At 40.8% G+C, this 13,438-nt stretch overlaps 1 protein-coding gene across 1 annotated transcript in view; it reads left to right on the top strand.

Annotated features, from left to right (window-relative positions):
* The window catches only part of KIF6 (kinesin family member 6), a 177,621-nt gene that overhangs the window by 36,239 nt on the left and 127,944 nt on the right, over nucleotides 1-13,438 (top strand). Inside the window, exons 7-10 of the mRNA XM_056852795.1 lie at nucleotides 3,062-3,268; nucleotides 8,496-8,639; nucleotides 9,657-9,743; nucleotides 12,866-12,969. Of these exons, the coding sequence (XP_056708773.1) occupies nucleotides 3,062-3,268; nucleotides 8,496-8,639; nucleotides 9,657-9,743; nucleotides 12,866-12,969 (542 nt within the window). The remainder of the gene's footprint in view (nucleotides 1-3,061; nucleotides 3,269-8,495; nucleotides 8,640-9,656; nucleotides 9,744-12,865; nucleotides 12,970-13,438) is intronic.

The raw sequence follows: 13,438 nt of genomic DNA, 5'->3' as shown, positions 1-13,438 counted from the left end.
ATGAGGGAGGAAATGTTTCAGTACAGGCTTTTATTGCTCTGGTTCTCTATTCCTTCAGTTTGGGACGGCACATACACAGTACTTGTTCTGTTACTTGTGTTTTTGGAGTGCCTGTGAGAGACATTGCAAAGAATTCTGGCTGCACTCTTGTTTGTTTCAGTGGTAAAAAAGATTTTTAAACATTTGAAGATGTCGTGGAGATTTCTGACCTTGCTTTGAGATTACTTCTGTTTAGCTACTTTTATTATCTTTTGAGTTAAATCTTGCTCATGTTAAAGAACCATTGCTATGTTTGAAGCAGGCATATTGTAGGGCAGGCACGGACCGTTTTTGGTCCTTGGAGATAGCTGGCACTTTCCCAGTGGTGTTCTAAATCCACTTGCAGCTTCCCCAAATGCCTCTTTGGTCCTCTTTTTCTCTGCTAAAATTCTGGTAATATACTGTTGCTTTTACGAACAGATAGAAATACCTGCAGTTTATTGTGGAAAAAAATTGTCAGATATATGCGGAAGTAGAATATTCATTAGGATTATTGTGGAGTAAGTAAGCTGGGGGTAAAGTGTAGCGGACTGGGGAAGGCAGTGGCAAACCACCCTGTAAACGTAGTCTATCTAGTAAACGTTGGGATGTGATGTCACCCCATGGGTCACAGGGGACTACCTTTACCTTTTAAGTAGACCATGGCTGCAACGCCATCACTTTCCATACTGTTGTGTTCTTAATAAGCAGCAATGATTGTCATAAATTTAGGGATCTTTTAGGTAAGAAATGAGTGAGAGGACCACATGCTTTTTAGCTTACTTCACTATGCATGTAACATTTATTATAAAACAATAGATGACAATGACATATGAGAAGAAGAGAAGAATATGCAGCCATACGCATACTCAAACCAACATGCTCTTGCTGGATTTAGCCAGACCTGCACATGAGTTCCTGGAGGAAGGTAGCCTGCTGCCTTGTAGTCTCTGAAGAAAGTTGGTCTGAAGAAAGTCTTGTAATTTTAAGAAAATCTTGTGATGAACCAGATTATTCTGTGTAATGCATAGAAAAAGTCTATTTCTCTTGGACTTTGTTCTGAAAAAAATATTGCAATAGTTGCAGGCACATAATGCAGCCAAAATAAGTGCTTTATTTCCTTAGAAGCTATCTGAATAAAACAGTTTGCCCTTTTTGCTCTTGTAATGAGATTGGGAAGGATGTTAGCATTGTAGTTTATTATGTCATGGCATCCTGATGTTGAAGTTATTTTCCAAACACTGTGATCCATTTATTTATTTTACATATAGTGTCACACCAGTAACCATCTGTTTCAAGATTGACTCATTCTTTAATCTTTTCTCTTCCTAATGATACATAAGTCTGGGATGTTTCAAACTAGACTGAGTAAAAATCAGTAAATTCCTGATTAAAGATTTTTTTTAAAAAAATTCAAGGGGTCTGAACAGCTGATTATGCAGTGAAATGTCTTAAGAAAGATGAGCACAAGGAACGTGGATCTTATTGTTCAGTAGAGTTTCTGACAAGTGCTTTCTATTTCTTTGTGCCCTACATAGAGCTCTCTGTGTGGGTATGGTATGAGGGGAAAAAGTTCAGTGTGGTGGTGGAAGGATTATGGTTACATTAGTGTTCCATTATCACATCCCACTAGCAGCTTACATTTTTATTGGCCGTGTTGAATTTTCCTCATGTGGGAATACATGACTATTTGAACTACAAGTGAACTAAACAGTATATGATAAGGAAATTGGACTAAATCTTGCGCACATATTTCATTTTTAGAAAAACATATATTTTGCCGTAAGAAATTATGAAATTTTAAAAATATCTAGTCTTGAATTGGATTTATTATGTGAAGAATTAAAAGGTAACATCTAATGATTCTGACTGAAGACATATCAAGCAGTTGATAGTTATCCATGGAGTAGAAAAATGTCTTAGTGTTTTTGACTTCACATGATCGGAGGTTGTATCTAACCTAGAGTTCACTACTCAGGAACATTATAATGGGAAAATATTTTAACTATCTGCAATTTTGTCAGTATCTTGCATTAAGGCTCCATAGGGCTGCGTTTACACATTTATATATGTATAGGGACCTCATCAAACATTAATCAATGTTCATTAAAAATGAGTGCTCTTAGCATTATATACTTGCCTTTCCTATTACATAATGTCCCATGGACAGTAATTCCCCTGTTTTGAATTATAATAACTCCTTTCTTAGCTGGGTCTGATGTTTTGCATGTTCCAAAAACCATTCTTCCTTTGTTTTATATGAATCTCCTGTAAAAAGATAACATCAACCTTTTCTTATTTAAGTAATATTTAATACTTTCATCTTTTATTATGAGAGTTTAGACCTTTCATGTTCGATGTCAACAATTTAAAACCACCCATGTTGTACATAAAAGAGAAAGGGCAGCGGGCCTTGTTTATTTTTAACTAAAGACTAAACCCCATACTGTTGTGGCTTCCAAAGTGCCAGCTAACTGCTGAGCTTCCCTTGCTGTTTTAACAATTATCCATTTCTTCTCGATGTACACATTTAATCTAAAAGAAGCATTCCATTTATAGCTGATAATTCGTGATTTGGCCATAACCACAAACTGCGGTTTCTCACAAAAAGGGAAAATATTAGTTTTTGAGCTCTGTAAGAGGGCAGTGATAGCATGAACCCCCTAGACTTTTTCCTGTAATGATGAATCTTGGTTTGTTGTTGTTTGTGATCCATGTCACTGAGTAGCCTTGGGTACCCTCTCAGTCTTAATTTCTATATATAATTTGGGTGTAATAATTGCCTAATAATATTCAGAGGTTTTTTGAGGATAAATAAGCTAATGACTGGGAAGTAGTTATCTTGTGTACGGGCTAATATGCTTCAACCCACCTTGTCTACATGGTCATAGATTATAGAATCATAGAGTTGGAAGGGACCACCAGGCTCATCTAGCCCAACCCTTTGGTCAATGGATATGTCTTCCTCCTCCCTTGTTACCATGCAATGTGGATGCTATTAAGCAAGCTACAGCTATCTCTTTTGAAATTCTTTCCCTCACAGACTCCAATGAACCAAGCCTCCACTCGTTCACACTGCATTTTCACCATTCATATCTCAAGCAAAGAACCAGGATCTGCAACCCTTCGACGCTCCAAACTACACTTAGTGGATCTGGCTGGCTCAGAGCGTGTTGCAAAGTCTGGAGTTGGAGGTCAGCTGCTGACAGAGGCCAAATATATCAATCTGTCATTACATTATTTGGAACAGGTAAAGTTAACGTAAAGTTTAATTCATCATTTTATGACTACTTTGGGAAAGTAGTTGGCTTTTAGCATTTTTTTGTTACACTGTACTTGCCATTGTGGCTATTTAATAAACATTCAGCAAACCATGTAAGGTGTATCAGTGTAGATTATCTGAGTTAATAGCGTGGCAGATATAATTTCCCTTGCACCATTTTACTGCACTCTGCCTTTATGGTAGAACTTCTTAGTTAAAAATAGTTTCAATGGAAGTTGTTAAAATGTAGCAATAGTGTGTGGGTTCCATATTAAAGGAGGAGCCCTGTGGCGCAGAGTGGTAAGCTGCAGTACTGCAGTCAAAAGCTCTGCTCACGAACTGAGTTCGATCCCGACAGAAGTCGGTTTCAGGTAGCCGGCTCAAGGTTGACTCAGCCTTCCATCCTTCCGAGGTTGGTAAAATGAGTACCCAGCTTGCTGGGGGTAAAAGGAAGATGACTGGGGAAGGCACTGGCAAACCACCCCGTAAACAAAATCTGTTTAGTAAACGTCAGGATGTGACGTCACCCCATGGGTCAGGAATGATCCGGTGCTTGCACAGGGGACCTTTACCTTTTTTTTTCATATCAAAGGAGGGTGTCACTATTTCATAGAAGGCCTAACAGAGCCCTTAACAGTTTAGCAGCTTGTTGTACCATTTTAATACAATGGCCCCATATCCTAACCTACCCCATGCAAAACGTACGAGATGAGTTTTACTTTCACGTTTTTCTGTGTAGGTTTAATCCTATTTTCCCCCAAATCCTTAAACCTAGCCAATCCAGTTTACGGCTCTTGAAAATTTCAACACTTCATGTGTTTAGTTCTAATATTTCTCATTTGTGTTGCTTATTAAACCCTCCCCACCCCGTTCCACAAAACTTTGATCTCTGCGTAGGGAGACATGCTTGAAGCATATCAAAGGTAGTTCAGTAACCTGTTGAATACATTATTATTACTGTACTGTTTTCATTGTGTCTATATTAGTAGCTTAAAGAGCATTAGCCATATTTCAGGTGTTCTATCAGAAAAGAAAATATTGCACCTGCTGGAAACAAAATTTTCCACCCTAGTTTCAATGTAGAGTATTGTTTTTATAGCCTAGTAAGCATTAAGAGTAATGTCAGGTTTTTGTTGATTTTGGACTCCTGCTCACGAACACATTGCTTTTTACAAAAGTTTCTTTAAAACAGTTATAAGCTACAATAACTGGGTACATGTCAGCATGTGAGGCAGACATTCAAAGAGAAAAGCAGACAAATACTTAAGAAATGTATATTATGCTTTGTTTAACTGTGTGCCTCACACTTTTTATTTTGGCATATTGGCATTTAAAGTGAAATGGTTAGATTTTCTGCAACTTGTAAATATTACCAAGAAATTTAATTTGATTCTATTATTGCAATTCTACAAACAGTTGCACCCTTCCAAATCCATTAAAGTTAATGGGCTTAGAAGGGTATATCTCTGTTTAGGATTCTGCGAAGTAAACACATGTTGAGTAAACACCCCAGTCCTAATTATTGTACCAGCAGAACTTCCCATGTAACACAGCAACATCAGTGTGGGTTCTGGAGGCTGAGATGGATTGGAGGAAGGCAAGCAAGCTGAACTCAACCCAGATGTTGATGGTGGGGAGTTGATATGTTATGGGTTGGATTTGCCTCTGGATGCGACCAATTCACATCTTGGGGTTGCTTTAGGACCGAGCTTTTGGAAACCTTGGTGATGTTGTGTCTAGAAGTAAATTTTGTCAGCTGTGGTTTTTTCACCACCTGTACCCCCTTCAGGAAATAGGGATAAGAACATAAGAACATAATGTATAATCTACTATATATGCCACAGTATCTGTTTGCTTGGAATACGTCTGCTCTTTTGTGGAGGCTATTGGGGGAACGGAGAGCAGTGCTGCGTGCCCCACATCTGAGTTCACCCCAGTGGCCCCCTCTCCTCCTCTGCCCCTGGTGGGGATGGTTAAGGGGGTGGCACATGGCACCCTCAGCGGTGTGGCTGGGCTGCTCGGAGGTGCTCCCACTGATGACCGGAGGATACCCATCACTGGATAGACTCTCCTTGTCATGTCCCCATGCCCTTTTCAAGGTGATGGCAGCCCTTGCATCGCTTCAGCCAAGGGCCTGTTTTGGGTCTCCATGGGAGGGGGATTGCTGGAGCCCTTGCCAACTCTGTCAGCCGCTCAGGGGCTGGGGGGGTATGCTACAGATATGGTGTCTCAATCCCTGACCCCGCCCCTTCTTGTCTTTTGGATGTGATATGTACAGGACTAGGCCCCCCCACTCCTGTCAGTCCCTGATTGGTTCTGCCTGCCCTGTCTGTCACAGCCCAGCCATCACAACACAACACCTTGATGGGACACTATGGCATAGTTACTGGCGACGCTGAAGCAGTTGCACCCTCCAAAAACTCAGCAACACGCTCTTTTTCCTGCTGGCCTCTCTCTAAAGAAACCCGTCAGGGAGCAGACTAGAGCCACCATAGTTATACTGGTAGCCAACTGCACTACAGCCAACAGCCCTCAGGATTGTGCTGTTTATGTATTTTATCTATACTGTAAGCCCCTTTGAGCTCTTTATGGAAGAAAGGGCAGCTAATAAATGTTTTAAATGAATACATTTGGAAAAAAATGTATCCTCCATATAGGTAATCAACTTAGGCCCTGCTTGGCTTGAGTAAGGTTGGAAAGTTGGCAGAAAGAACTAAAACCTTTTTGGTGGCAACAATCTGACTTTGGAGATCCCTGCTCTATAGAGGTCCTCAAGCAGTCTGTATTATTACAGATCCGTGTTGGCGAACCTATGGCACGTGTGCCGCAGCCAGCAGGCCGAGCCCTCTCTGTGGGCACGCGCAGACCCATTGCGTCTGCCTAGGGCTGTGCTCCTTCTCCTCAAGCCCATGCTCCCCAAGCCTGGGCTGGCGCCCTCCCTCTCTCTCAGCTGAGCTGCCGCTGCAGCTCAGCTGTTTGTCGGGGCCCCCGCCCGTCTTCAGTTTGGACTGGGAGGCTGTGGCCATGCCCCCCCCTCTCACCTGAGCTGCGAATTTTGCTTCATAGGTTTAGAAGGTCGCACCTTTCCAGTCTACAAGAAATTACCAGAAAGACACAAAGGTATTTCTTGGATCAACACTACTTTCTAAGACGCAGCACTATTTTTGGCTAAGATGGTTTTCCTCACAAATCCCATCAAAACCACTCAAATCTAGAATAATAGTGAGGAAAAGGCAGTGCAGAAGACATATTTAGGTACAGTTTTGCAAGTAGGAACTTTGCTTACTGTTATGAAATGGGCAATGATTCCTGGAAAAAGGCTCATGTTTTCAAATCAGTAGTTTGAGTATTTATCAATAAATGAGCCTCTACTCCTTTTCCAGATAACATTTCTAGGTTTTTCTATTTGTGGGACTGCATAGAAGCCCCAAAGGATGCAACAGAGTTACATTTATCTGTAGCAGCTATTTTATTGATGGCTGTCTATGCAGTCACACAACTCACCCACTTTCCCCATGACAAGAATGAGATTGTTAGTAGTGTGCCTTGGCAGTATTGAGAAGGAACTGTGCAGATGAGGGCAGTTAATGTAAAGAGTATTGGTCAAGAAGAACAGAGCCTGTCATATCTGTGCGTGTGCATATCCCATCTGTGTGACTGCCCTGAGAACAACTCAAAGAATAGTAGTTACAAATAAGCTGCATTGTATTGATATGAATCTTTGCTGATTTTATTGTTGCTTGTGTATATTCAGTGCCATCAGGTCGCTTCCAACTTACGGTGGCTCCAAATCAGTGACCTCCAAAATGTCCTATCAGTAACAGCCTTTTTCAGGCCTGGCAGATCTTGTAAACTGAGGTCCGTGGCTCCCATGATCGAGTTGGGTCTTCCTCTTTTTCTGCAGCCTTCGACATTTCCTAGTATTGTTGTCTTATTCCTAGTATGGTTCCTAGCATTTTATTATTTCTGTATTATGACTTGAGGGCTCTTTTTATGTTGAAAGATAGCTTTTAAAAGCTAGGTGTAACAAACAGGGCAAATCTAGGAAGAGTTGCATCCTTTTAAATCCACTGAAGTCACTTGGCTTAGAAGGGTGTAACTCTCATTAGGTTTGCACAGTTACAGCGCATTCCTGACTAGAATGCCTTCGCTGGGCTTAGGAAGCAGTGCAGCTGTGCTGCCTCCTAAGGAGATTTCAGCCCTGCCGAAACCTCCGCCTGGCGCAAAAAATCTGTGCAACCCTCATAGGCAAAAAAAGCTCAGGAGGCCACCTAATAGCGGCCCTGCCCCCCCGGCCAGCACCGGGATGCCCCAGGAATGCCTCCTGGGACATCATCGGCAGGCTCCGTTGGTGTTCGGCCCGAACGTTGCCGCGGGAGCGGCCAGCATCCGGCCCTGCACGCCGGCGCTGGGGCCACAAATGCCAGTGTGCGACACCGAGACACCGGCGCTGTGGGCCCTTGCGCCATCGCAGGCCTTCGCCGGCCTCCAAAGGCCTCCAAATGCCACCAGTGCATCTCAGGAATGTGCTGTTAAGGTGATACATTGCATTGGTACAAATGTTGGTACATAGTAAATTAAATACCTAAGTTTATCAGAGTAAAGCTGCATTCCTGAAGGGGGATCTGAAGGTCTTCAGGAGCCAGCTTAACCCCCTGCCAGCATAGGTGCCACCTTATCATGGAATAAAGTGACACCTGCGCTGGTGAGGGGGGAAACATGCTGGCGCCGGGAAGCCATACTGATGTGCAGGGCTCCACTACTGGTGCGGCAACACCAGCAGCAGAATCCTGGAAGTGGGAGCCCACACTGGTCTGGGGGGCATTCCTGGGGGCGAAGCTGCATTTAGGCAGCTTCCTAACTCCTTTCACCCCAGTAACACCCCACCTTGCAGCATCATTGCTGCGCCACCATTTTTGGTGGTGCAGCCCTGTTGACTGCAATGGGGGCATTTTAGTTTTATTTCCTTTTAAACTGTTTTACATTTATTTTCGGTGGCCAGGAAGCCTCTGAGGAGGAGGCACAGCTGCACTGCTCCCGGCCACCACGGATCCACCCCCCTTTCAGAAATGGGCTGAAAGTCTTAGTACCAAAGTGAGTTACATTTACTGTTACATTGTCGAAACTGCTCAGTTGTAAAGTGATATTAGCAAGATGCCAAGAGTTAAACAATACAGAGTTTTGAGAAAGTTTTCCATTTCTGTTCTTATTGCAGGTGATTATTGCCCTGTCAGAGAAACACCGGTCTCATATCCCTTACAGGAACTCTATGATGACCTCAGTGCTAAGAGACAGCTTAGGAGGAAACTGCATGACCACAATGATTGCAACACTGTCAATTGAAAAAAGGAACATAGATGTATGTTTGACCCCTTTTTTCAATATAATATGCTATAAATATTTCTTTTTAAAAAATCTATTTCATTTTGTTCTAACATGTCAAAGCACAAAATTAATGCAGTATCTAGCTTGAAATCATGTCTTGCACATGACTAGCACAACAGTTGATAATTCTTATAAAAAATGTTATATATTGGTTCTTCTAGGTTATCCAGGCTGTGTGACCGTGGTCTTGGTATTTTCTTTCCTCACGTTTCGCCAGCAGCTGTGGCAGGCATCTTCAGAGGAGTAACACTGAAGGACACTGAAGCGAAACGTCAGGAAAGAAAATACAAAGACCACGGTCACACAGCCCGGATAACCTACAAGAACCAATGAACTCTGACCGTGAAAGCCTTCGACAATGTTATATATTATTGAATTGTTTGACAGGAATTGGGTGCTGCTTCTCAGCAACCAGTTTCAGGCAAACTTTCTACAGTTCTTTTTGTATTGATTGCCAGGGAGAAGGTATTTGGCTTGTCAATAAAGGGCAAGTAATGATATTTAGAGGTTATATAGTACTTTTAAGAGTTCAGAACTCTGAACAATCTTATAACAGCTGTGTGAGGTAAGTCAGTGTTATTCTCATACTTTATTTCATTTCATTTCATTTCGTTAACCTTTATTGGCATACCAAAAGACAGAGATAAAAAACAACAACAATATACCTCCAAAGGGCAATACATATAAGTTACAAGTCGGGTTAATATTCTCATACTTTATATATTCGATTGAGGTTACACAGCAAGTTAATTGTTGAGGTGTAATTCTTTTTTCACAGCTCCAGTATTGTATTACTATACTGCATCTGCTCACAAGAAGAAAAAAGGCTTTTGTGAGCTAAATTCCAGTTAATTTTATAAACATTTGACAGCAGACACAATACATATTATGCACCATTAAAATGGCAAAATAATCAATTCCCAGGAGAGCTGTTTTAGTTTACGAATCATAACTCACATAGTTGCATGTTAATAAGGGTGTTTTTTTTTAGGAATCTATATCAACTTGTAGATTTGCACAGCGTGTTGCCCTTATTAAGAATGAAGCAGTTCTTAATGAAGAAATTGATCCCAGACTGGTAAGGACTCTTCTTGATTGTTTAAAAAGGATAGTCATTTGCTTACTGAAAATTTCATAATTCTAACTCATTAATTTGATGATGGACGCTGCAGTTTTTTGTTGTCATGTAGAGACAGGTTCCCTCTCACCCCCTTTTCTTATCTGTTTTCACATATCTTTGCAACATTAAAAATTGTGTGTATGGTGGTTTCAACACAGGAACCATCTTCTGTAGTTTCCCTGTTTTTGCCGTGGGGTTTCCCCTTAGTTTAAATCAGAGATTGAATATTTATTTATATATTTTCATTTCATTGATGTATGTATGTGTGTATGTATATGTGTGTACACATATATTGAAATTGACATATATATTGATATACCAATAAATGTATAGTTCCCTGAACTCTCAGCTTTCATTTTATATAAAAAAAGTAACAGCCCATTCCTGAGCTTGGGGGCCAAATAGGCTGAAGAGGCGCCATGACCCCTATGATGGTGTCTGTGCCACTTCTGCTATGCAAACTGGCATGGACGCTGGAGTAGTGCCACTTGCGCCAGCCCCTTGGCGTTCCCGGGGCGTCCTGAGGGCGGAGCTGCCAGTAGGCAGCTTCCTAACCCTTTTCAGCCTGGGAACGCCTCCTTTAGCAACAGCAGTGCTGCTCAGCTTTTTGTTGGCGCAGCATCGCTCTTTTCCCCTTTTCTTATTTTACATTTTTAAAACCCCTTTTCTTCCCTGCTGCAGCAGCCATACCTCTTTGAAGGCGCCGTGGCACTGCCACGGTCACGCCATCCCTAGCCACTGCAGTTCTCAGGAATGTGCTGTTAGTCTGGAGTCTCTTTCCATGCAGAGAAATAAGGGAAGGGGCATTACGAAAGAGACTGTACACGATATATTGATATAATGCTGTTCGAGAGGCAATGTTTTAAAAGCCGATTTTAAAATTTGTCTATGAATAATCAGTGCACAGCAGTAGGAAATAAAAATAAAGGAAGAAATTAGTCATTACTTTTGTCTTCTTTTTCAGCTGTAATCCTCCTTTATCCTTAGTTTCATTTCAAGTCTTTACTATTTTCTGCCACTAATGTGGTATCATCGGCATATCTCAAATTGTTAATGTTCCTTCCACCAAATATTCATTCCACCTTATCTAAATTGAATCCAGCTTTCCTTATGATATGTTCTGCACACAGTTTGAACAGATAGAGAAAACAAGTACATCCTTATCTGACACCAGCATGGTGTAGTGGTTAAGAGCGGTGGTTTGGAGTGGTGGACTCTGATCTGGAGAACAGGGTTTGATTCCCCACTCCTCCACATGAGCGGTGGAGGCTAATCTGGTGAACTGGATTTGTTTCCCCACTCCTACACATGAAGCCAGCTGGGTGACCTTGGGCAAATCCCTGTCTCTTAGCCCCACCTACCTCACAGGGTGTTTGTTGTGGGGAGGGGAAGGGAAGGGGATTGTAAGCCGGTTTGATTCTTCCTTAAGTGGTATAGAAAGTCGGCATATAAAAACCAACTCTTCTTCTTCTTCCTCTTCCTCTTCTTAACCTATTCTCTCCAGGATCAGAGGAGCATGCCTATTATCTTGGGTGCTGTGGAACACAGGCAGGATGGTGCTGCTGCAGTCGTCTTGTTTGGGGGCTTCCTAGAGGCACCTGGTTGGCCACTGTATGAGCAGATTGCTGGACTTGATGGGCCTTGGTCTGATCCAGCAGGGCTTTTCTTATGTTCTTCTTCTTCTTCCTCTTCTTCTTTCTCTTCCTCTTCCTCCTCCTCCAATTGGAAACCATTCTGTGTCTTCATATTCTGGCCTACCAGTAGCCTCTTGTCCAGAGTACAGGTTGAACATCAAAACAATCAGATTCTGTGTCACACCCATTTCTTTTAAAACCAAAAATAGTTTTTCATGCTCCACACAATCAAAAGCTTGGCTGTAATCTATGAAACACAATATATGTTATACAGGCATATCCACTGCAGTATAAATGTATAGTGAGGATGCCATCTTAAGGAATGATTGATTCCAAATTCCACTAATACATAATAATAGCTATTTCTTCAACCTGCTTTCAATTTAAAAATACATCTTCTGAGACAGGCATCATCTGGGAAACGTCACTTACATCGTCCTGGAAAATCTGCATAACCCTAGTTTAGTGGCTTTGTATACACATCATGATTATTTTAATACTGTGTCCTTGAAGTTTGACTATCTAACTAAAGCTATAGTTCTTTGTCGACATAGCTTTGCAGAAATGTCTGGAGTATTAAAACTGTCATTAAAAATGACAAGTATTTATAGATATGGCTATTTTCTAAGCATTTACCTCTGTTGGAAAAAAAATAGTACTACTTAAATTGCTGTCCTGTGTTAGTAGGTGAAAAATGTATGTTTATTTACACATGATATATATTGTATGATCCAGTCAGTGTCCACATAGGTGGGTACTGTTACTCTGTAACTCCACACAGGTGCATTATTAGGAAAGTCCACAGAGGACTTTTACCCAGGAATCAAAATCTGTCTACCACTAATCAGTACACAACAGGAGGAAATAAAAATAAAGGCAGTAAAGAGAATGTGAAGGCTAATCAGATGAACCCGGTAAGGCTTTCTAAAGGAACTCGAGCAGTTAGTGTAGTTTCTATTCTTTCGCCATTCCTGTCTCAAGAGTCTAGTAGAAATCGCTGATGGAAAACTTCTCTCCAACAAGCTTCTCTCCTTCCAGCATTTTGAGAGGAAGGTCAATCACTTATGCATTCCCAAAATCTCACCCAGAGGGGCGAGCAGGGGCAAAGGGACTTTAGGTCTCATTTCTTTCTATTCTGTGGTCATTTTATAGCTCTGGGGTAAGATGGCAGAAATGCTGCTTTACAAAGTTGTGTGATAATAATATTTTAATTTAATTTTCTGCATCGCTACTTGACTTTTAAAATAACATCTTCTATCTTTGTCATTCAAGTCACTGAATTTATTTAATTTGTAGTACTTGTCCATTTCTGTAGCAGGAGAAAAAGTGTGTTGATGTATGACAAAATTTAAATATAAATTCTGTCATCTCAGAGAGGTAGCCCAAGAAATTCCAGATCATAACCATACCTATTAATTAAGAAATAATATCTATTTTATTTTTCAGATGATTGCACGATTAAAGAACAAAATCCAGGAGCTAAAAGATGAATTGGCCATGGTGACAGGGGTACAAAGATCTGAAGAACTTACACAAGAAGAGCAACTCCAGTAATGTTTGGTCTTTCTTTCTTTCTTTCTTTCTTTCTTTCTTTCTTTCTTTCTTTCTTTCTTTCTTTCTTTCTTTCTTTCTTTCTTTCTTTCTTTCTTTCTTTCTTTCTTTCTTTCTTTCTTTCTTTCTTTCTTTCTTTCTTTCTTTCTTTCTTTCTCTTGGAATTATTTAGTATCTTAGCATAGCAGGACCAGTTCAGTTCCTAGTACACTGAAATTAAAGCAAAGCACATCCCACTGATTTCAGTAAAACATGTCCAAGTAATTTGTTTCACATTGCGAAGTAAATGTTAACTTTCCCTGAGATAGCAACAAAATTCCGTTAAAGGCAGGGTAGATAAAAATTGATGATTAAAAAAAATTAAAAACGGATTTTTAAAATTTAAATTAGATTTTTAAAATTTAAATCGGATTTTTTTTAAAATGCTTTTGAGGAAAAGTCAATCTAAAGATAGTTTTCTATTTAAGA

The sequence above is a fragment of the Euleptes europaea genome, chromosome 7, assembly GCF_029931775.1.
Source record: "Euleptes europaea isolate rEulEur1 chromosome 7, rEulEur1.hap1, whole genome shotgun sequence".
NCBI lineage: Eukaryota > Metazoa > Chordata > Lepidosauria > Squamata > Sphaerodactylidae > Euleptes > Euleptes europaea.
Note: the sequence above shows the minus strand (reverse complement) of the source record. Positions and strands in the feature narration are given on the sequence as shown.